Source organism: Calypte anna, chromosome 1 (genome assembly GCF_003957555.1).
Source record: "Calypte anna isolate BGI_N300 chromosome 1, bCalAnn1_v1.p, whole genome shotgun sequence".
NCBI classification, from domain to species: Eukaryota; Metazoa; Chordata; class Aves; order Apodiformes; family Trochilidae; genus Calypte; species Calypte anna.
Window position 1 is genome coordinate 142,943,468 of NC_044244.1, and position 23,538 is coordinate 142,967,005.

Below are 23,538 nucleotides of genomic sequence, written 5' to 3' on the forward strand. Positions count from 1 at the left end.
CCCTTCCCCCTTCTCCCCCTTGCCGTCCCCAGGACTACTATTTTTCTTTATATGATAACAGAAGAGATCTTAGTTTTTCCCTGTTCATAAATGTCCTGGAGAACTATTTTAATACCAAACAATGCACGTCTCTGGCAGAGGCAAGTGGAAAGCCTTACAGCAGTATCCTAGCAGTGTGCTGTTACTTTGGAGATTTGTTAAACTGCCCTTTGAACTTCCCATGTTCATTATCATCATTTTTCCAAGCACAAGTAGAAAGCTGACTGCTGTGAAATGTATTGGAGAACTGGTGTCCTTGAAGCTTAGCAAAGAGAGACAAGTAGGTTGGCAAGATGTCTGAGCTGCCAAGCAACTGCATACCTACATATAGACAGATATGTCGGTATCGTCCTGCTTCTGTATCAATACTTCATCCACTCCTATCTCCTCTTGAAAAAAGAAGGCTCTATCTTAATTGTCTCTTCTTTCCCCTTAAGCCTTGTGGCATGTCGTACAACTCACCCTATTGACTTTGCTGACTTGAAGATCCAAAGCCTCTATTTCTGATGCATTAATATCCCCTCTTAGAATATATGGAGGATCTATGCTATTTTTGTGCATGTACATAAAATATGAAGGTGTTGATTACGATTAACTTCAAGCTGCATGAAGAGTCTAGTTAAACACTTCCAGAGCATTTGGGAATCTACTGTCTCTTCCACAAACAGGAGTGAAATTATTACCTGTGATTTCAGGGTCTAAACTCCGAAAGTTCAAGTAAAATCCAAATTGGTCAACCCTTTTCAGTTTGTATTGCAGAGGTGTTTTGTTTCAGAAGCTCTGGAGCTCCCTGTGTGCCTAAGGCTCATTCCAAGGCAGGAGGGTATAGTCAAAGTGCCTGGGCTGGTACAGTTTCAGACCAACAGGCCAGTCCGGGTGGAGCTGAACCATGACTTTCATGCACCTCTGCTCCATTTTCGTGCTAGTACCACCGAATGCCTACATTTTAGGGTTATCCCCCTCCTCCTGTCCCACTGTTTAGTTAGCCAGCTGAAGAGTGCTGATCCTCTGTTGACATTTCCATACTGAACAACCAAATGCTTCCGATCATCTGTCCTGAACAGGTAGAGCCAAGGGTGATGCTGGCTCAGTGGTCACCTCATAAACCCTTGTAAAAGGCTGGTCATGTAGCAGAGGTTAGATCCCAACTATTGCTTCCCACACCATTTACATCTCTGTAAACCACAAACTAATGTGGGAATTTATGTTTTCATGCAGTGGTACTGAAAATCAGTATAAAAATAAGCGGAGAATTAAAAAGAATGGTTCAGGAGGCTGCATGAATTCTATGGCTGTATTTAGGAGTCAAGCTCATTTTCTAAGCACCTATGATTAACTAAAATTGTGGTTATAAAATAGATATGGAGAAGACAAATCAACATCTAGATATACACTCAGTCAACTGAAAATGCAGAAAATACATTATGTTTGAAATGATATTTTAGGAGCTGTTACAAGTATCTGTCACACTTGGCCTTTTTTACAAACAAAAAAAATGATTTAAATCAGTAAGCTTCAATCATGCGGTCATTTGTTTTTATGGAAATTAGTAATTTTATCTATTGAGTTAATGCTTTCCACTTTCAAAATCGTGTAAAGTAAAAAAAAAAAAAAAAAAAAAAAGTGGTGTCTTGTGTTTTCTCATGCCCGATGTTTAGACTGATGTTTAAAAAACAACCCGGGCTTGTGGGCCCGATCCTGATGCCATTCAGATTAGCTGCCTTTTTGTTACAAGGTTTTGTGGGATCAGAGCCAAAATCTATGTAATTATTGACACATCCCAAACGGAAAGAAAGAAGCCGAAACGGGTTATTCAGCGATAAACCTGACTTTTGCTCTAAGGCCGGCTGAAGTACGGGAAATAAAGGTTTCAGCGGCGCAAATGACACAGTCCCGGCTCCTCCTTGAAGGCAGGGTGAAAAAGCAGGTCCCACTCATCCATCCGTCTGTCCCTCCATACGTTTTATCCATCTATCCCTCCATACGTCTCCATCCTCCCAGGGAGCCGGGGGACTTCGGCGCCTCTCCCAGGGCCGCGGCAGGATTTCCTCCCCGCAGAAGCCTGTTCCCTGACAGTCCGGCTGCCAGGAAACTGCGTTCCCCGCGAAACCCGAAATATCTGGCGGGACCTCCTCCTGAAAGAGAAACGGCTACTGAGGCCGAAGCCGGTTCCTAACTTTGTAATATCTGTAGGCTTTCGGGTTTTTTCTTTTTTTCTTTTCTCTCTCTCTTTTTTTTTTTTTTTTTTTTTTTTTTTTTTTTTTGGCTTTTAACCCCCCCCGCCCAAACCCGCACTCTCACGTGTCCTCCGTGAGATTCCTTATTGCTCCTCAGAATCCCGGCGGGAAAGTTGGAGGCCGATGCAGCGGGCAGCGGCGGGACGGGGACCGAGGACCGGGAGGGAGCACGGCCGCACCGCACCGCGGCTGGCCCGGGGGCTGCCCCTTCGAGCGCTGCCCGCCTTGCCCGCTCCCGCTCCCGCACGGCCCCCGCCTCCCGGCCTGGCGCCTTTCAGCTTCGCAAATGACTCCGCGGCACAGAACCCAACCGCAGACATCGGCCCCTCGGGCAAAAAAAGGTGACCTGAGTGGAGTAGCCCCCGAACCTGCATTTTTTTTTTGATGTCTGAACCTTGGTTGTTTGGGTTATCTCGGAGATAAGTTCTGGTTTTCTCAAGGTTCTTATTTAAAAGTGAATTTATCAGCGCTGACTTTTTATACATCTACAGCGTACATCAGTAGGATGCTGAAGAGCAGACTAAAACAGCTGTATTTACGTGAAATGATTAGCCGCTTGACAATAGAAGTCGAGTGATATATTTAGCCACAGGAGGATATTTTCAGACAATACCAGGGCTCTTCATTTCCTCTGGTTTACTTAAAGCAAGGATACAGAGAGTTAGAGGTCACAGTTTACTCACAGCTTCTACAAAACACCGCTCGTAACCTTTTGCTTCAAAACAAACACAAGTAGCAGCATCACAAAATTGAGGTAAACCCACTTTACACGTCTCTGTTGCTAGAAGCATTTATCAAGGTTCAATGTTTACATTAGCTGACGACTGAAAACACACCACACATTTGCTTAAAGTTTAATAATTAAGTACTTTCCTCCCCTCACTGGCGAAGCTCTCCTTTGATGCCCCTCCATGTGCATAGATACCCAAACTCTGTCTCCCAGTTGAGTGCTAAGCTTCCGTCCTGGGAATCAAATCCTTTTCCACCAAATTGTGTCGCCGGATCTGCAATTCCTTCCTCGCTGCAAATTAAATTTAATTAGGCAGTTTACTTAAAAAGTATTCGATGTTTTGTGTGAAAAGCAAACTGATTTCCTTGTTTCTTTGAGTGGTAGATTTCATTAGAAAACTATCAAACATAATTAAGACAAAATCTATGGGGCATCGAGCGCGCCTCAAATCTCCTTTCCCGTCTGTTGAGAGAGAGTGGAGCGGTCTCTGCCAGGCGGGGCGGTGAGGCTGGAACACCGGCTTAGTTAAAAAGAAGGAGGGGGGAAACAGATAATTTTCTTCCAAATTGATCGGGGATATAAATTTTAATGTCAGTCGTTTTCCTTATAAGGGTTTCTTCGCCTTCGTCTAAGAGCCGAAAGAGCACCATCACTAACCCGATTTTTAAGTAAATGCCCATATTTCTTCGGGAATAAAATTATACGAAATTGGCTCTTTATTACCCCCTTTTGTAGCATGCTCTTCGCATGCCTTAACTAAAAGGCAGGAAAAATTACAGAAGGAGCTCCATAATTTCCTGGGGTTTAATTTTTAATCCTTTCTGCAGATACTGTTTTGGCAAGAAATCCCTACTGGAAGAAATTCGGTAACCCGTCTTCATTTTACGAGAGGGGCTATGACATTATACAACTAGCATTTAGCCACCGCTACCCATCCCGGCGCCCACCCTTGCCGTGTGCCTCCTCTCCGGTACAGGGCCACCAATCCGGGCCAGCGGTACCGGTTGGTGTTCTTGCCCGGGGAACCGCGTAGTCACCGAGCAAAGCAGGAGACGGGAGCGGCAGCGGGGGGACAACCCGGGAGCACGGCCGCCCCCCGCTCCCCGCGCAGGGCTGGCGCTGGCCGCCAGTGGGCGCTGTGGCGCCGTGTATGCGCGGCCCGCCGGGCCCGAGCGCAGCGGCGAGCGCACCCGCGGAGGCAGCGGCCACCCCCCTGAAGCCCCTCCGCACCTCCCCGGGGGTCCCTGTGGAGCCATCGGGGAAGTATTTCCAGCGGTTCCCGTCGGTAGTTACCTGTGGCTTGAAATGAATTATAAAATGCAATGAGAGAGCTAAGTGACGGAGGGATACGCGGGGTCAGAGGAAAAAAAAAAAAAAAAAAGGAATTGGATCACTGCGTATTCCACACGCAGCCCTGGCCCTAAAAGTGTGGGGCAGGGAAGAGAGAGGCGCTGAGCGATCGCCTGGGAAAGGCGAAGGAACCTGCACTCGGCTCAGCACCTCCGCACCGCACCCCTTTGCGGAGCTTCCGCGCGTTCAGCTCCTCTTTTATTTCGGGACGGCCCGCGGCTAATGGTCGCGCAACGAGAAAAACTGTGTAAACTCAGAGACCCCCACGGGAAGAGACCGGTGGGTCCGGGCGGCAGCGAAACCACTGCCCCTCTCCAACGCCCCGGCAGGACAGAAGCAGAAAGTTGCGCGGGGAGTTCCGCGTTAGCAGAAAGTCGGGCCCAGCCCTTCCCGGCGCAGCTGCCGCGCAGGGTCGGCACTGCTCTCTCGGGGAGAAGTTGGGGGGGGGGGGTTCACTCCGCGGCCGCACAGAGGGTGTGCGGGAGCCCCGCGCCGCCGGGCCTTGCCGCTGCTGCCCGCGTTGTGAGCGACAGTGTACTTGAAAAAAACAAACCAATTTTAACAGACGGGGGGGTTTTGATTTTACTGCATTTTATTACCCCCTCCCCCCGCCTCATTTCGCCCCGACAAGGCCAGTCGCGCCTCTCGCCCAGCCCCGCCGTGACTAAGAGCCAGCTGCCTCCCCCCCCCCCCCCCCCCCCGGCGGCCGCCCGCGGCGCGGCGGGACCGGGGGGTGTTACCTGCCGGCCCCTCACGGCTGGGCCCGGCGCTGCCCCGCCCGCCCCGGTGGTGGTAAGTGACAGGCGCGGCGCCCAACCAGCGCGGCGGCCCGGCGGCGGCCCTATGAGCGGCGGCGGCGGGGCGGCGGGGCCGCGCTTATATGGCTACGGCGGCGCGCTGCCGCCGGCCGCGCTCCTGCGCCGGGGACTCTCCGGAGCGACAGCAGCGGCAGCAACAGCAGAAGCAGCACCGAGGGTTGAGGGCGCCGCGGTGGGAACGGCCGCGGCTGGCGCCGCTCCTCCTTCGTTCTCCTCCGCGCTGGGTTGCGCGGCCGCGCAAGACCCACGCCCGGCTTTTCTCATCCTACCGCGGCGCGCACTGCGGATCTTGCAACGGGAGAGAGAGGGACGTTTTGAGGCTGCGACCCCCTCCTCTTGTTTTGTTGTTTTTATTTTTAATTTTTTTTAAATTAATATTTTATTTGGCAATTTTTATTTTTTCGCTCCCTGTTTTATCCTTGCTCCGCTCCGGAGTCTTTTGCCCGTGAGAAGGACAGCAGTGCCCCCCAGGGAAGCCGGAACCCTGCGGATGCGCCTCCCCGGACCGGGGGCGCTGACTCTCGGAGTGGATTTATTGACTCGCGGTTGCTTCCGAGCTCCCCGAAACAGCCCAGGCTGGTGCGGATTGCAAACTGCAGGGAGCAGTGAGAGACACACAGGAGGAGCCTCCTGCTGAAGCTGTGTCCCTTTCCCCCAGCCCTCTTATTTCTCCCACCACCACTGATTTTCTTTTACGTTATTTTACTCCTTTTTCACTCGAGCCTTAGACACTGTGAACGTGTATGGCGCACTGGATCCAAATGGGAGTTGGCAGTTTGAGTGGCATCTTCAAAGGCAGCCGGGAGACCCCCAGTAAAAGGAAGGACTGAGGCGTTTGCATTTTATTTTGTGTTGCTGCTGTTGTTACTTCGGAGGTAGCTTGGATCTTACCTCGCAGGAGAATTTCCTACATGCGAGTGGCATATATGACTCAGTAGATCTGCTTTCAGCTCTCGCCAAGTGCATCGTCGACTCTTCGCGTGTGTTTTATTTTCTTTTTTTTTCTCCTTTTAATCTTCCTTCTCTCTTCGAACCGTCCCGGTTGTTGGGATACCGGGTACCCACCCTGCTGTTGCCGCTCAGGTGCGGGGAAGCCGCGCGGCGGAGTTGGCGAGGCTTCGGGGAGGGACTCGGTGCCGCCTGCGACCATGGCAGCGCGGAGGCGAGACGCCTCCGCCTGGAAGTACTGCTGGGGAGTCGTGATGGTTTTATGCAGAACTACACTGGCGAGGTCCATCGTTTTAGACCCCATTTATTGGAATTCCTCCAACCCCAAGTAAGTTTCCATCCCTCTCCCGCCTCCCCCGGGGGCCGATGCTTCCCTGCGCTGCGCGGGGCGGGAGGGGAGGAAGGGGGGAGGGAAAGACGGTGCCGCTGCCGTCGGGAGCCACGGGGACGGGGCGGGGGACGCTGCGAGCTGCATGGCTGCCGGGGGTTGGGGGCCGAGGGGGTGTGGGTGTGGGGTGTAATTTAGGCTGGGCTGGCAGCAGGACCTGGCCCTCCCCGGGTCCGGTGGTCCGTGTCACGGCGGAGCTGCCCCGCTGCCGTTTGCCCCCGAGGGAGGGTCCCGGGAGGGATGGAGGAGGCAGTGGCAGGAGCGGCCAGAAACCTGCGTCGGGGTCCGGACTCTGCTCCTGTGAAGCCGCCGCCACCACCTCTCCGGGGTTGGTGCAGCGGCGGAGGCCGGCGGAGCCGGGCCGCGCTGGGCTGCGCTGCGCCGCCAGGAAGGGGTGATACTCTTCAACTTCTCCGTCTGCAGATACAAACCCATCCCATTGACTCCAGCGAAGTTACATCTGCTTATAACAGGGCTAAATTTGGTTGTGGAGTTGATGGTATCAAGGCACATGTCAGTGAGTAATGAACTAAGCATTACCCATCACACAACCATTTAGTGTCATTCTTCATTAACAAACCCAGGCAAAAAAGTACATTCGTTCCCAGGACTTCACTGTCGAAGCATACTCTTAAAATAGAAGCATATCCTTAAAAAAAGGAAAAGAGAAAAAAAAAAACCTACAAAAAACCAACCCACCTTCTTTACTTAAACATACAAAATTATTGCTGTTGGAAAGAGAACTTTTTGGAAAGTGGGCCAGCTTTCTAAAGTCTTGAGTCAGGGATGAAATATCATTTCTAATTTTTCATCTCCCCTCCCCCTCCTTTTTTTTTTTTTTACATGCAAAATAAAGGTTGGCTTTGCTCAGTTGTGAAATCCTTTGAACTTTTGTGATTAAACCCACTATTTTAGAAAACAAAAACCATGATGGGAAGAAATAGTCTGTGATGAGTTTGGGGAGTTCTACACCAGCAATGGGTTAAAGTATTTTCTTAGTTCATGAAGTATTTTAAATTATATATGTTTAAAAGCATACCCAAATGCATTGTGTTAACTGAAATTACAATTTTCTATTAAATCCAGTTAACTACACATCTTATTTTCCCGGGGGGACTTTTTAGGGGATATGCTGTTGGTGATGAAACAAGAAAAACAGCATTTCCTGAACTGGAGATTAATTCTTTGTAGGTGGAGGGATCTCTAGGAGTCAGTGAAGATTTCAAAGTTTGAATTAGTAGCATTTCAGGTATATATAGTAGTCCTGCTTTACAGTACCTACCATTGTAACCACTATAGGAAAAACTCTCTAAAGATTTATGCTAGTATTTTTCTAAAATCACCATATTAGCTGTATCTGGACGATTTCTGATTGGTGAAGTTTTCTCATCTTTAAAAAAGCAAAACAAAACAACAACAATGAAAAAAAGAATCAACACACACATAAAACCCCAAACAAAACCACACCAGACGGAAGCAGACAGGAATGTAGTGGAACTGCTCAGTTCAGTGCTTTTACTTCTAGTATTTTGTGACAAATTATCATTTTATATATACATCAGGTGGGAAGCTGGTTAAAATAAAACTTTAGCTCCAGTCTCTGGCTCTGCACTTTTATTATGCTACCGAGCTAAAGCCTACACGACATCGGAGAATAAAGCGACCTGTGCGGTTGTAAAGTGGGCTTTATAATGCAGTTTGAAATCTGAAAAGTCAAAGGCTACGAGCCGGGGTTGCATTGCATTAGTGGGCCTGCTGTGCTGGTGGAAAACAGGCTGGGCTCAGCCTTGGAGGTAGGGGAATGCTTTCGCATCCCCAGCCCCGATGGCTTTATGCCTACAGAGGTCACTCTTCCAAAGCAGAAGAGCCCGCTGCTCTGGCCTGCCTCTCTCCCCGGCCAGCTCCAACCTGTTTTCCCTTCTTAAACTTACCTCGATAGCTTTTATTAGCCATCAGTGAAATGAAAATACCCGAGCAGCTGAATTCAACCCATCTTACAGTGCCTGGGGATATGCTTCCTCTATCAAATACAAGTTGTGTTTCCATTTGGCTAACTCTAAACTATTTGATTACAAAAAAGGTTTGGATGTTGTTAATAGTAGATCTCATGATAATATCTAATTACTTTTTCAACTTAAATGCACGCTTAAAAATAGGTTCTGCTGTTGATGTAATTGAGTTTTCTTGAGTGATTCATTGAGGCTTAATCACAGTGAAGAAGTACACTATTAAAATTAGTCTTTTCAATTGCTGGGGCTAGTGATTTATAGGCCACTTGGAGGCCCGTAGTTTGAGGAAGCTTACAAATGCATTACCGATATTGCTGCCGGTGAGATAGCTCCTCTTCTCTGAGCAGGATTTCTTACTAATTCTTGTCACAATTGTTTGCCTGAAGGATACTGAATAGTTTCTCCTAAGACAGATTGTCCTTACTCTGCATTCAAGCTGCATGTTAGCTGGAGAAGTAAGCTGCTGAATGGTTGTTGGCATAGTATAATAATAAAGCTCCTCTCTGGGTTTGAAGTAATAACTATCTTTGGTGCTGGTTAATTTATTCAGGGAAGGTGTGCATTTAACTCTACTGAAAGCCTCAACACATAAATCTACTGAACAGGTAGGCAATTAAATGCCGGTAGTAGTTGTTAGGTTAATATAAAGTTTGACATAATAAATTTTAGGTTAAGGTGAATACATACACTGAATTGGTTTTGCACTGAAGTTTCAATTGTAATTTCTAGCAGGTGGCTGGGATGGAGAGCATGTGATAGTTGTTTGAAGACAGAGCTCCCTCCCCTGTTCTCCCCACTCCTTCCCATTTTAGAGATCTGCCTTCATTGCCTCAAACAGATCACAAGAGGTGTGTTTTAAGTGACATACATAAAATAATTATACCTGGGGCTTTATTGCTTAGGAGGTTAAGCATCACTGTTTTGACAGACTTTACATACTTATCATCTGAAGAACTTTGGATCTCATGATCCTGAAAACACATTAAAAAATTACTCTGGAGACTTAACTCCTGTTGACACTTTTTAACGGGGGACTTCCTGCCTGTGTTGTTTCTGCCAAGAAAAATAATGTATATAGATAGCATTGATTACCTTAGTTTCACCTCAGAAGGGCTCAGCACCGCCTTTGGTACACAGGACAGCCCCTCAGTGTGATGGGTGCCTTGTAGCCAAATGGTAGAGTCATCTCATTCAAAAAAAGTACTGCTTATGTCTTAAATGATGCTGTTCCCTGTGTGCTGTAGGCCAGTGAGTAAAGCTGTTCTCCTTGGTGACATGTGGAAGGTTATCCTCACAAGTGGTGCCTTTGACACTGATTAAGTTAGATTATATAGCTGTTTTTCCCTCCCTCTGATAGCCAGTTATATATGGGATATTTCACAGCCTGCCTTTGAATGAATGCTAACTTGTCAGAAACTGATAAAATAAACTGCAATTGATGACCCTGTTACATGGTCTATTCAGTGGCATATAGACTAGCCTGCTTCTCATTGTAGCCGAAATTCTTATTTTTGTAGGTAAACAAATGCACATTCACTACCGATTGAATAGCCCCTTGAACTATGCTCTGCAGTTTGCATTTGGGTTAATCTTGTCGGGTTTAATACAGAGAGTACAAAAAAAAAAAAAAAAAAAAAAAAAAAGAAAAAGAAAAAAAAGAAAAAAAAGAGAAAGCACCAGGGGTGGAATTGTTAGTGCTTTCACATCCACATTCCTCACATTTTGTCAGGATGATAAACTGTAGGTAATGGACAGCCGTTGTTTCACAGGACAGGCAAGCCAGCCAGAGCACAAAGAGCTTGCTAAAGCGATATCTCACAACATGTTTGGGAGCCTCTCAGCTAGACAAGAATTTATTTGGGAGTCCTGTGTCATGGGACCACACTTTCTAACCTCAGCAATTACAGCCTCAAGCTGAAGAAACAGGAGTGGAAGGTTAAAATGATTTAAACACATGCTCCTAAATTGTACCCAAAACATAGCTGTTGACACTTGGCATGCTAACACAAGGAATGAGTGGTGGCTTCCAGTCCATTTGATATCTCTAGCATTTGTAGCCAGGTCTCCGAAGCACAAGTGAATTAGCAAAATGAATTCAGAATAAACCGAAGGCCAAATTCTTGAGCTGGTTATTTTCCCCAGCCTTTTATATGTGGAGTATAATTGCTATATTATTTATAGTAATTATCTTAAAGCATGTTATCTGTAAGCTGTGCTACGTTATTTCATTTCGTTTAATAAAGTAATTGCCTTTAGAAAGGTAGTGACTAAAAGTCAAGCTAAAATCACTTTAAGTTCTCCCTCTTCCCACACACAAGAATGAATGCCTTTCTCTTTTTTTTTTTTTTTTTTTTTTTTTTTCCCTGTTTTATCATAAGGAGATCACATTGCTTTAGGTGTGACGGTGTGACGTTCAGGACTGTCTCAAATTCAGCCAGAGTTCTTGTAGTGGGAAGTCAGCAGAGGACTTAAGGTGACTTGTGACAGGCTGGCAGCGACAGGCCTTTCAGCCCAGTGCAGAAGCCAGGGCTGGGGCTGGGGGAAATTTTTTTTTTTTTTTTTTTTTTTTTTTTGGGGGGGGGGAGGATCTGGTCTTCCTGTGTCGTGCAACCTGCAGTACTTGAAATTGCTTGTTGCAAATGAGAAGAAAGTATTCTTCTGAGAAAAAAATAGTGATTAAAATGTTATTCATGTGTGCCTAATGTCTGCCTACCTTGGCTGCTGACATAAAGAAACCTGTTTTTCTGGTCATTTATCATACATCTACATGGATTTGCTTATGAGCTCATTCTTTGTGAGGCGTTGTGGAAACTTAAATAGGAATGTTACACTGCTTGAAATATTTTGATTAAAATATGTAGTGCCACCAAATATAGACTTATAACCAGAACACTGTTGTCTTGAGTGAGGGGAGATTTTCTTGGGGGACGGGGAAGGAGAAGCAAGGGAGAAGAGTTTGGGGGGGAGTTGCGTGAAAAGCAGAGGAAGGGAGGATGGCAAATGGACAGTGTTAGAAGAGCTTGGAAAAACTCCTGTGGCTTCATTGTCTCTTTAAAGCTGGAGAACACAAAGACAAACGCAGTTCAGCCTTTCTCCCATGATGGAAAATGTAAACCGTTGACACAGCTCCCATGTTTAACTTGTTTAATTCTCATTTTAAATTCAGTACTATACTAGCCGTGTGAACTCTGAAGATTTCTTTAGTAATCCATTTTGTAGTTCCGAATCAAAAACAAAGTGAAAAGGTCTGACACAATTTGCTTTTATTTTTAGGCAAATCAACCCTGGTCATAGTTAATAAGGGGATTACAACCCAGACTAGGTCTTTACAGATGTAATGTAAATCAAGGGCAGAGTATAAAGAAACTGATCCCTTTTGATTGAAGTATGGTAAAAAGGCATAGAGAAACTAGCAGCAGTAATCTGATTGTATGGCAATAAAACCACCATTTTCTGTCTTTCAGATAAAAATAATGTGGTAAATCCATGCAGTTCATAAGATGTAAAGGCAGATAAAGGGTGATACCATGGCAACATATAGATTAGCTTGATGTTAGAAATGACACGTCTCTGAAAGGGGTGTTAGAAACTAAGGGCCTTGCTCCGGGCTCTAAGGTATTATGTGAGAACGGCACAAAACTTGGGGGCCGGGATTAGGAAGTATGAAAGGCCTACTTGTGGCTTGGGATGGTTAGAGCAGTAAAGAAAAGCTGCTCAGTTCTTGCTCATTGGTGGTGTATAATATGGTAAAGATAGATTTCATTTACTGCTTTCTGCCGAGATGGGCACCGATTAAAGCTTGAGCTGCCTGCAATTGTTAGGTGTGGAAGGTTTTCCTTTTTAACTCCTGCCCCAGCATCAGCCTTTCTGAAGAATTAGCTGCACTTGGGGTTTGTTGCCTAAATCTATTTGGGCTTCGGGCAGGAGCACGCTGGCAAGGAACAGAGAGCAGAGGGGATAGGTAGGAATGGGGTTATCTGGAAAGAAAACAGAGGCCTTTTGATTTCAGCTGTGTTCCAGGCTGTCGTCTCCATCTCCCACTCTGTGGGAACAGCACAGATAAACACTCTGCATTGTCTGTGCCTTGGCCAGGTGATACTTCAGCATCTCCTGTGATTCCCACCCTGAAAACATATAAAAGGGGAAAAAAAAAAACCAACCAAAAATCAAAGCAAAACAACAGCTCTAAAGAGAACAGCATTCATTCCTATTTACCAATAAGGTTGCAGATAACCAAATTGACCCGGCTTAGTCTCTAGGTGGTATTTATTTCCAAAAGGCAGGCTGAAATCTAGAAATGAATGAGATAAGCATCTGCCTACGCTCCGGCCCCTCTGCCTCAACTTAAAAATCATTGGGATGAGTTTGCTGTCAGGCCCTTGGGTTCAGCTGGCAAACAATCAAGCCATTGTTTTGTCATTTATTTTAAGCGATCTGCAGCTGTAAAGGTAGTAAAATACCTCTTCTAGTGCATCTACTTGGATTTTTTTCTTGCCTTTTAAGAGAAAAGAGCATTCTAAATGCTTAAGACTTGCTTTTCTACCCAACTGACAAACCTAAACACCCACAACTTAAAAACCGGGCGTTACATTGCAGATCGGGGGTACGATTCAAACGAGAAATATTTACTTTATTGCCTGCTCATTTGTCTGCTCTGGGGAGGGGGGCGGAATGAAAGCATTCTGCATTTGTTAAGCAGAGTCTAGACGTAAGGGGAAAAAACACTGAAGCCTACAATAACAGTTGTGTCTTAAGCGGGAATGAGCCTGGGATGAGCTCGGCAAAATGGAATTCATGCTGTTTGTTTGGCACTGGCTCGGACACTCTTAAAGTTCGTTTTTTGTTTGGTGGGCCTTTTTTTTTTAATTGTTATTATTATAAAGATGTTAATTACATGCTTAAAATTATCATTCTTATCCTACCCCATAGTATGCTGGAAAGCTTCACACTTCTGCCTGAAAAGTGAAGTCCAAACCCAAAACTGTCAAGCTTCTGATGCGATTTAACAAATGAAAAATAAACAAGTGCATATAGGGAGCTGAAGAGATTGACAGAATATAGGGGGCCTGAAATGCTCAAATACGTTTCCTCTCTTCCAGCTTAACCTTCACAAATCTATATCAAAAGATCCAATTCATTTGCTGAAATTCTGCAAAGCGAAGGGGCACCCTCATCTAATTTACAAGCCGGTCACATCCAAGCACCTTGCATTCTGCATTTGACAATGATTGCTAATGGGCCATTCAACTAAAGTATTTGCTTGTTAACAGGGAACAGAGCATGATAAATGTCCAGCAAGCTTGCGGCCTCCTTCAGCTTTTCAGATGCAGACTGGTGCATATTTATGGCAGGCAAATGACAAAGAGAGAAGCTGAATTACTCTGGCCTTATGCTTTCTGTTCGAACAAGGGTTAAAGTAATTAAAGAAATAATGCAAAAACCGATGTCCTTTGTTTGCTCACCATTATCCTACATTTAGCTTTCGAACCTGCCTGTCATGTCACATTTCAGACATGTACCAGATAAGGCTCGGTGGGTTTGGCAGGACACAGAAAGGAGCGGGGGTAATTCTGTATGGGCAGTGCATGCCAGGTCTCCTTGTTCTCATAGAGAATCTTCTGGAGGTTACTCTCTCCTGAAATAGTTTTTGCTGACATACATTAGCTCGAAAATGTACTTAAAACAGAGAGGTTTTGCGATTTGCACTTCTGTCCCCTAATTGGATAAAAGAACCCAAAAACCCCAAACCAAATAAAAAAATCCAAAAAACAACCAAACCAAACCAAAACAATACCAACCCAAACCTAAAACAGCAAAGAGGCTTTGAGAAAACAAGCACATTGCACTCAGCATGTTTCTGAAAGCCAAGTATGAAAACAAAATGGCAGAATTAAAAACAGTGTTGCCATTCCTCCTCTGCCCTCAAGGACAGATAGATCTTCAAAATTCAAAACTGCAGAGTGCACACACACAAGCTGCCTAAACTTGAAGTGTCTTTATTTTGTTTTTTTCATTTTGAAATATTTGGGGAGTTTGTGCTTGTAAATTCATGTCTAATCTTAGCCTGATTTCCAGAAATTTTCCATCACATTTAAATGCAGAATTACAATAGATAATCTTAAATTACATATTGAATATTGTGTAGTTAATTTGCTATTTCTAGGCACTTCATAGCAACTATGTTCAAATATTCTGTCCAGCTCCCGTTGAACTCCATGAAAATACCTTCAGTGATTTCAGTGAGCATTACATTAGCCTGCAAGGGCTTACATTTCAAATGGTTTTCCATTACAGGCAAATTTTTTTTTCTTATGATGAAAATCTATCATTATACTCCAGGAAAGGGAACATCTAGAATTTATTTTTTTTTCCCATAATAATTGTGGTTCAGAGAACTTTCTTTTTGATATGATTATAAACATTGTCAAAGACAGCGAATAAGGGCAGGACCTCTATCTTTTTTGGCAATCCTGGCTAGCCAACACCCAGTGTTTATTGCGGTATCAGCATGGTAATTATAATGCAGCTGATTTAAACTTTGATGTAATAGTCTACGCTTTCTTCTGGTTTTGAATGTAGATTCTGATCCAAAAAAGATAAAGGCTGGTAGAGGATTATGTTGCTAGGTGAATCATTCCTGATGTATGGCATATACATAACTAGAAGATGGTTGGTTTTTGTTTTTTTTTTAACCTATAGCGTTATTTTAAAATGTCTTCTTGTTAGCAGTTTAAATAGGATTTAAAGAACATTATGTATTAGGATACGGAGCTGCGTACACTTGAAAGAATAATCAAGTTTTACACCAACAGAAAATGCGAAATTATATGGCTTGTTTTATACAGGAGGGTAGGTTAGATGGTGGAATGATGTGTCAAGCTGAAAAATCTGTGATGCTGCAAATTGCTTCTCACTGTTTGGTTAGCTTTTGTTTGAATTTACTTAGGTACCCAAACCAAAGAATAACAGTGGGAAAAGAGAACAATGCACTGTAAAGGGAAGTGCAAGTTAAATATGAGGTATTCTGGATTTATTATTATTATTAGTTAAAGCCCAGTCGCAATTGAATGCTATTTTATTTTGGATTGGGAGTTCTGCCAGACTCCAGCCTGTCAGAGCTGAGAATACTCAAATCAAGCCCAGGCCTATTTCTGCAGCAAACGGGAATCCTGGCTCCTTGCCTGCGGATTCATTCAGGAAGGCCCATCTGGCTTTTGATGTTCTGCAAGTTAGAAGCAGTTTGTTTAAGGAACCTATGTAGCAAGCACTGGTGAAAGCACATATAACTGTGCTTCTGACTTTCTGAGTAGTGCATCTTTTCATTTTTCATTTTTGCTGTTGCTAGCCATCTGCCTAACTACTGCCTTAGCAGCAGTTGGTTTCTATACCTGTAAATTTGGTGTTGGGAACATCTTGATTCCTTTTGGGGATTTGCAATCCCATAGCATTCACTGTCCACACTTCAGTTGCTTTCTTCATGTTTAATTAATTTCAGTTTAGTCCAGAAGCAGTTTAGCTTAATCACAGCACAACACTTGACCTTCAGGGCTTTTTGACTTTTCTTTTTCAAAGGTATTGCCACGCTGTATAGATTAGCTGAACAAAAGAAGGTCATGTTGGCAGGCAAGATTATTAGTATGCATGATAAATATTACAAAAGAGATAGTTTTTAGTGGTAATTGCTGTTCCTCCTCTTTTTTTATCAGACAGTTTCCATGCACTTTTTGAAGAAAAATAAAAGCCAAGTCTTCATTTGCTTATGGTAGTCTCTTCCATTCTGTGGGTTGGTGTGTGACAGCAAGGCAAGCAAGACTGTACTGTGCTGCTAGTTCCTGGCTGTGTCCTTATTCAGAAAAGCTCATGTTAAGCATGTGCTGAATGCTGAATATTTTTGCTGAAGCGAGACGAATTTAAGCATGAGCTGTCTTGAACCAAGGCCAGAGCAAAAAGGTTTTTTGGGGTTGGACAAATACAGATCTCTCTGAAGCCTCTTTTTTTTTTTTTTTTTTTTTTTTTTTTAATATCATAAAATGATGTCAGAAGCTACAGCCTTGTCTCCACTTGGAACGAGTCTTAATTTTTGTGCAGCTTGTCAGTAGTCAGCAAATTAAAATGGAATGGCTGGAGCTCCTGCTCACCCTGGCTGTTTGCTGAAGTCCTCTGATGGTCTCTTTCACCTAGGATAAAGGATGTCTGATTTAATGATCAATGAACTTCAGGACCTTTACAGATTTTCAACTACTTCAGTGTGAGTTTAGCTTAGAGGCTCAATCCTGCAGTGAGCCAAAACCTGGTTATTGTTAGGTCAGATACGACTATTGCTTTGGAGGTGACAGTGGTCACTTGGTTTTACTCAGCTTCCAGAAGTCAGGCAAACTTTGGAAAAGTTTGTATTTAAGTCAGAATGCAGGGTCTCCATGCTTGTGAGTCAAGGAATCTTGGGTTTAATGTGAGATACAAGTGCAGACTGATTGTAGATCTCCCATTTAGGTCTTTATTTAACATAATTTACTCCCACCTGAAAACTGCCACTTTTTCTCACATAAAGAGGAAAAGGGAGAAGTACAGGAGTGATAGAGACATGTATTTGGATTCAGAAAAATCTTTGCATAACAGTGAATTGCCAAAATAGTTTTGGTCACACAGTGCTGTTGTTATTTGGCATAATTTTTCCTTAAAGTTAACAACTTGCTCTGCTTCCATGTAGGCAAATGGTATGAAGTAATGTATTTTCTAACAACTGCAAAGCAGCTGAATTTTTTTCTCTGAATCTGAGATATAATCACTGATTATTAATGTCTCATCAAGTAAGAAGACAGTCCCCGCCCTCTTTTATAGACTTTGCTTGGAGCGTGTCTTGGAACAAGACTGCACAGGTGTGAACAAATTGTAGTTAAGAGAAGGAAGACTGCAAACTTTGGTTGGTATCCCTGTATTGTGGCTGACACAAGATTTGTTTCTGTAATAGGAACGGTGGGGAAGAGCACAGAATAGCCCAGCAATAGAACAGTCTGGTTTTATTGTTTCTTGTGATTTACAGTGGCCTTTTTGAAAAGTAGTTCTGTGGCGAATGGCAGCTGCTCTCTGTTAGCTTTCTAAAAGCAAAGCCTTTAGTGAGTTGTGCAAGAAGCACACATGGTTTGGTTTGACTTTTCTTTCCATGCTAACTACTGCTTTGCATCTTTTCAACAAAGCTCCATCTTTCTTGGGTTTGGCACACCCATCCTCTGTGTGCACAAGTCAAGTGGAGAAGTGGTTTTGTGTTACGCCGAATTAATGGCACAGATTTTTTTTATTTTTATTTTTTTTCTAAAATCCAAACCATATAAATACCTGATTATCTTTGCTGCAAGAGCAAAGAACTACTTTAATATTCCCAGTAGCATATTTTGAACAACAATTCTTTAATTAAAACAACATTGGTCTCTTCCTGTATTCCATGGCTAGCAAATGAGAGAAAACACCAGTGTTAATATCAAAGGGAGTCAGTTTTCATTACAGTAATGGTTCAATTGTGCAATGCTGTAGGCAGTGAAATTTAATATTATTGTGACTTGTATTGTAATTGTAGGATGACAGAGGAAAATGGATTAAGTTTAAATATAAGTGTATGAAGCAGCACATGGACTTTGTTGAATGGAAGCTGAGGGCTGGGGTAGAACAGGTCCCCCTCTGGCTCTGTCATAATGAATTAGTATTTTGTAAATAACTGCCCAGAAGACTATAGATTGATTACCTTTTGTAGGTATGTGTGGACACACAGACATACATGGATTCTGTGCTGACTGTAATTGCAGTGTGGAGTTGCAGAACGAGTTTATGCCTGTAGGCTTGCAGGGTATTTGAATGTCTAGGCTTCTTGTCTTCACCTATCATGAAAATATTCTTGCCTGCCAGTTTGTGAAGTTTTCTTCTGAAGGATACACCCATCCTTTCAGTTAAGGGATTGCTCATGAATGTCCTCGGAGGGGAAAGCCTTTTGTCATGCTTCTCTTCCCGATGAATAAAACCACACTCAAGTTGCAGATGATCTTTGCTTTAGAAAATCGTTCTAGAGAACAGCTAGTGCTAATGAGCAATATCCCTTCTTTCCCAGTTGCCCATATGCATGCAGATTAAAATGAAAAATGGTAATTTAAACTGAGATTGTTACTGATCTCTGTTAGATTAGGGACAATGAAAGCTAGATGGTTCATTTGTTTACATGTAGGCAAGTAGAAGATGTCCCCAAAGCAGTGCCTGATAGTCTTACTAGTTCATAAATAGGATGCCCTGTCGTCTAACCCCATATCTTCACAGCTTGTTCCAGAGACGTTCATGTTGAAACCTGTTCTAATGTTAAAGTGCAAAAGGGGGCAGTAAAGTGCTATCCAAAAATGTTTATTTTTTAAAGGTATTTTTTGTAGCAAAAGTTGCATTTGTCAATAGTCTTATAATCTCCCATATTTAAAATAACGATCACATGAAGATCTTCTGTTTGAAAGCCTTATAAATGTCCCCAGAGTGTTTCGTTAAGCTTTGTGGGAACAATGTCTGCTCTGTCATTTAACTCTGTCCTGAAAGATGCTACATATTTGGAAGGAATCAAAGGCAGGAAGCTTTCCTCAGATATATTTAGGACATAGCTATAAGAAGCACTTCTGAAAGAATTCCAACTTTGCTAATCATGTCTGGTTCTCATGTTGTGCCTTACCAGCACAGTGGTTCTGGAAAAACAAAATGAAAAGAATGCTGAGGCTAGGGGTTTCTGCTTGAAGTACTAAAGCGTGTAGTGGTGGCATGGGTCAAGAGTTGGGCTCTCATCCAGACCCGCATGCATCATTTGTCAAGAGGTAACTAGAAAGAGCAACTAATCACAATGCACCTACTGAGTGTTTTCTCTCTCAGAAATTCCTCAGAATAAGCCATTTATACAGATTGGCTGCTGCTCTCCACTGCAGGCACTTGCATTTTTTAAACTCTGTGTTGAAAGTGTGTCTCTGCTGAAATGCAATAAAAAGGAGAACGTGGCTATGTGCATTTCTGTGCTTGTGCATGAGAAGAGAGCGAGCAGTGACTGCAGGAGTGAGCCCCTCTTTGCTGAAGCTGAGTAAGCCCACCACTGTGGTGAGGGTTCCTATTTCTCTAAATGCTGATGAAATGTTAATATAATACACTTTAAAATAGCATGTTGGTCATATCTAAGCTGGTTGCTTGCTTTTTTGTTGTTTTGGGTTTTTTGGGGGTTTTATGTTTGGTTTGTTTTTCTTGGGTTTTTTTGTGGTTTTTTTTCTTCTTTTTTCCTTAGGAGACTGTCCTGAAGCACATTAGCAGTTCTTTTATGGTAACCAGAATTGATTTTGTAAATGGATCAGAATTCTCAAGTGCTTTAAGTACTTTTAGCCTAGCAGTAATTGCTTTCTGCACAAGAATACAAAAAGCTAATTGCTATTAATAGTGCTTTATGTGGAGGTCATGTATGAAAACTGAATACAAAATGTATAATTTAAAAAAAAATCCCATTGTCAGCCGTGTTAAAAAAATGAATTGTACATCTTTTGAGCACTTCAAGCCTTACCCCTGTGGTAAGTGTTCTAAGCCAGACTGTGTGTTCTTGTTCAAAGAGCCCAGCTCTTGGTTCTCATTGTGGTGAAAAAAAACTGTTGTGGTTTTTTTTTTTTTAAGGCAGATGTGTTTACAGCAGGAAAACTGTGCATCTCTTTTTGTACCCTGGATTTACATTGGGGATGGAGTAAGCTGAGTAAAGCACAAGTTGGTCTGAAGGTTTTAGTTATGTAGTGGGGTTTTTTTGCTTTGTTCTGTGAGTGAAGAGACAAGCAGCAAGGGAAAGGGGCAGCTTTCCAGCAAGAGTGAACTATCTCATTCGGGCAGAGATGGCATCCAGTTGAAACAGATTTGTTGTCTTACAGCAAAACCCCTTATGGCAGCTGTGCTTTGGGGGGGCTGAAGGCGGGGTGCTGCCTCTGCTTGGCTGGGTGGGCTGAGGAGAGGGGGCTCCTGCTGTCCTTGAGTCCTGGTGTCCTTGGTTACTCTGAGATGCCACAATCCCCTGAAGAGGAACTGCATAGTGGGTTACCTCTTCCTGAGCCCAGGACTTGGGTAGCCCTGAAGGAGAATCTACTGCACCTCTTTTGGCTTATTTACTTGTTCACATCCGTAACCTCATACATCACAGCTATTAAGAAACCAGATTTTCTCTTAGAAGAGTTTCTCCACTAAGTTGTATTCTGTGCCAGGCTCCAGGTGATCCTCTGTTTATGTGAAGAGTGAAAAGGGTAAAGTTCGTGCCAAATCTTATGTCTTAGCTGCTGGTTTTGTGCTCTCCCAAGTGCAAGGGACCTTTAGATTTGTGGCAGCCCTAAGCTGAACAGAGTGAAGAAGTTGTATCTCTGCATCAGCAACAGTCACGAGGTATCTGATGAGGGAAACTCATGATACATCTATCTAGGGGACTGATCAGAGCATTTTCTGACATGTTTGAAGAGGCATAGTGTCTGTGGGTGCCTCTGTACAGTGGAAGCTATGTGCACCTATTAAAAATCCTTTCTTGTATTCTAAATGTTTTCCTCTAGTATTTTGCAAAAGGTAACATGATGAATTGCTAACCAAAACAGGAAAAAATTCATATATGCTCCTCATTCCCCATTTATGTAAAAATTCGGGTTAACACCATAATGCCACAGAATCATTCTTGTGTAGGTTATTAAGATTTCAGCTGTAAATATTTTGCATTGTTCTGCCCCACTGAAGTCAATGGAAGTTTTGCAATTTATTTCAGTAAGAATAAGTCCAGGAAAAGGCACCAAGAATGGCATCCATTTGCGTGGCTCCTTGAGACACAGGAAATGGTGGCACCACTACCCTGTTGTATCCATAGTGGTAACTGAAACAATGTAAACCCTTGACCATTCCCTTTTTTAGTGCAATACATGCATTTTCCTGAAAGAAAATGGGCTCCTTTGTGTCTGAGGATGGGTGAGAACAAGAAGGTGTTCCACAAGCCAGGACGGAGTTTGGCTACATTTGCAGTGTGCTGTTTCAAAACACTTAGGGACTTGGTGCAGGTTTTATTGCAGGAGAGTCTGAGCCCCAAAAAGAGATTCATCTCTTGCAGTGGAAGTGAGAAGTATGAGAGCTGCAGTTTTAGAAACTTGTGCTATGGTATTTTATAATCTGGCTTTGTATAATGTGGTACTCACGTTAAAGATCTCAAGGGATGAGCATGAATTCCTATATTTATTTGTTTGAATTACATTTAGTTCATTGCTTACATGAATAATTTCATTAACTGTGTGGAAAAATGTTACATATAAATAAAGGTCAGAAGATTAAACTTCTTAAATTTTATTTAAATTAAAAAACATGCCTACTTAGCATGTTCTTTAAGCTTTGTTACATTATTAAAATAATCTATTAATACTGTGCTGGCAAGAAAAAGTACCTTTCAAAACTCCCTTAAAATAATTTTAATAATATGAAATGCTGTACTTCTTTTGTTTTCCAAGTTCCATTTGCTAGTCCGTGTATAAAGCCAGTCTGCCTTCTTACCATGTCAAACTATGGTAATTTTTCTTGGAAAGACTTCACTTAAGAGTAGTGCCTTTCTTTTTAACCAAATTCTATACCCATTTTGAGAGAGAAACTCCACATCTTTTTTTTTTTTTTTTTTTTTTTTTTTTTGGTGAAGCTTGTATTTCTGTCTGTTCCACAGCAGTCATTGACCTTCTTTTCACTGAACTCGCCTTCAATTAATTCTCTTAATATGGAGTAAGATCAGTCCTATAAAATCACTGCAAAATGTGAAAAGACTCAGGTTTACAGCTGGGTGTGTATCTTATATCCTTATGACATATCTCTGCATAGGATCCTGAATATAACAGAAACTAATGTGAAAACTGCATGAAGCAAAGGACTGTCTTAACATAGAGCACTGGTCTATTTTTTATATTTTTTATTTTATTCTGTTTGAAGTCTTTGCAAATCAGTTAACCGGGGTTTATGTCATTCAGCAGGCTGTGATTAGGCCATTTCTACTTCACTAAACTCACTAGGACCTTTTCCTAGAACTTTTATTTGCTTTGCATGAGGCTGGTAGGACTTTTTCCTTGCTTAAATACTTCTCTTGTGGACAAAATGATACTCAAAATATGAATGATGTTGATTTTCCAAAAGTCAGATGAATATATGTACTATTTAATAACAATTATTTTTAAACAGTAAGGACTTGTACATGGAATGCTCTTCTGTATTCTGTTTCTGTTAGCACTTGTACAAGTAACAGACTTGAGACACTGTGTTATTAGTATTCTTGACATTTCCTTAATAAAACTTTTCAATTAATAACTTTATAGTCAGATTGGTAGTTAAACTTCACAAAGTTAAGTGGGTAGGATTCCTTAACAGGAAGTTTCAGGCTGCATTTTAAGAAGTATCTTGATTGTTCGCATTTTTAGGGTTATTTTTGTTACATTAATTTTAAGTTAACTGCCTACACCGATTAGTTCAGGTAAGGTATTAAAGCACAGAAATTTGGCACTGTTTCCCTAGTTAAATATGCAAGATTCTCAACAAGAACTAATACACTTTATAAAAAATGCATTTATTTTATAATTAGTGGGATATAGAAATCTAATTGTGCATATGTATGTTTATAGTGTGTGTGTACATAGTTTTGCAAGTTGGGAAAAGCGTTTTTTACATCAATCCATATTGATTAATAAAATGTCATTTGGAATTTACTTCTAAGAATTTTATCTTTTGATAATTTTGCAGTTTCAGAAATGTCTGTAGGAATAGTAGAATATTCTCAGTGAAAAAGGGCTGATAGATAAAGCTCCAATTTTTTTGAGAGTACTATTATGACACGAGGTAGATTTGAGTGGCAATCATTAAGGAAAACTCCTTTATAATTTAATATGGTGGAATGTGCCAAGTTTCTCTAAACAAATAGATTCTTAAGAAATTAGTTGGAAATTGTTTTTAATATAAATTTTAATTTTTGTAAAATTTCACAATCAAA

At 42.6% G+C, this 23,538-nt stretch overlaps 1 protein-coding gene across 1 annotated transcript in view; it reads left to right on the top strand.

The window, feature by feature from the left end:
• The first annotated feature begins 5,294 nt into the window (after positions 1–5,294).
• EFNB2 (ephrin B2) overlaps positions 5,295–23,538 on the top strand; it is a 43,630-nt gene continuing 25,386 nt past the window's right edge. The window contains exon 1 of the mRNA XM_008492635.2: positions 5,295–6,450. Coding sequence (XP_008490857.1) covers positions 6,323–6,450 — 128 coding nt within the window. The 5' untranslated portion in view covers positions 5,295–6,322. The remainder of the gene's footprint in view (positions 6,451–23,538) is intronic.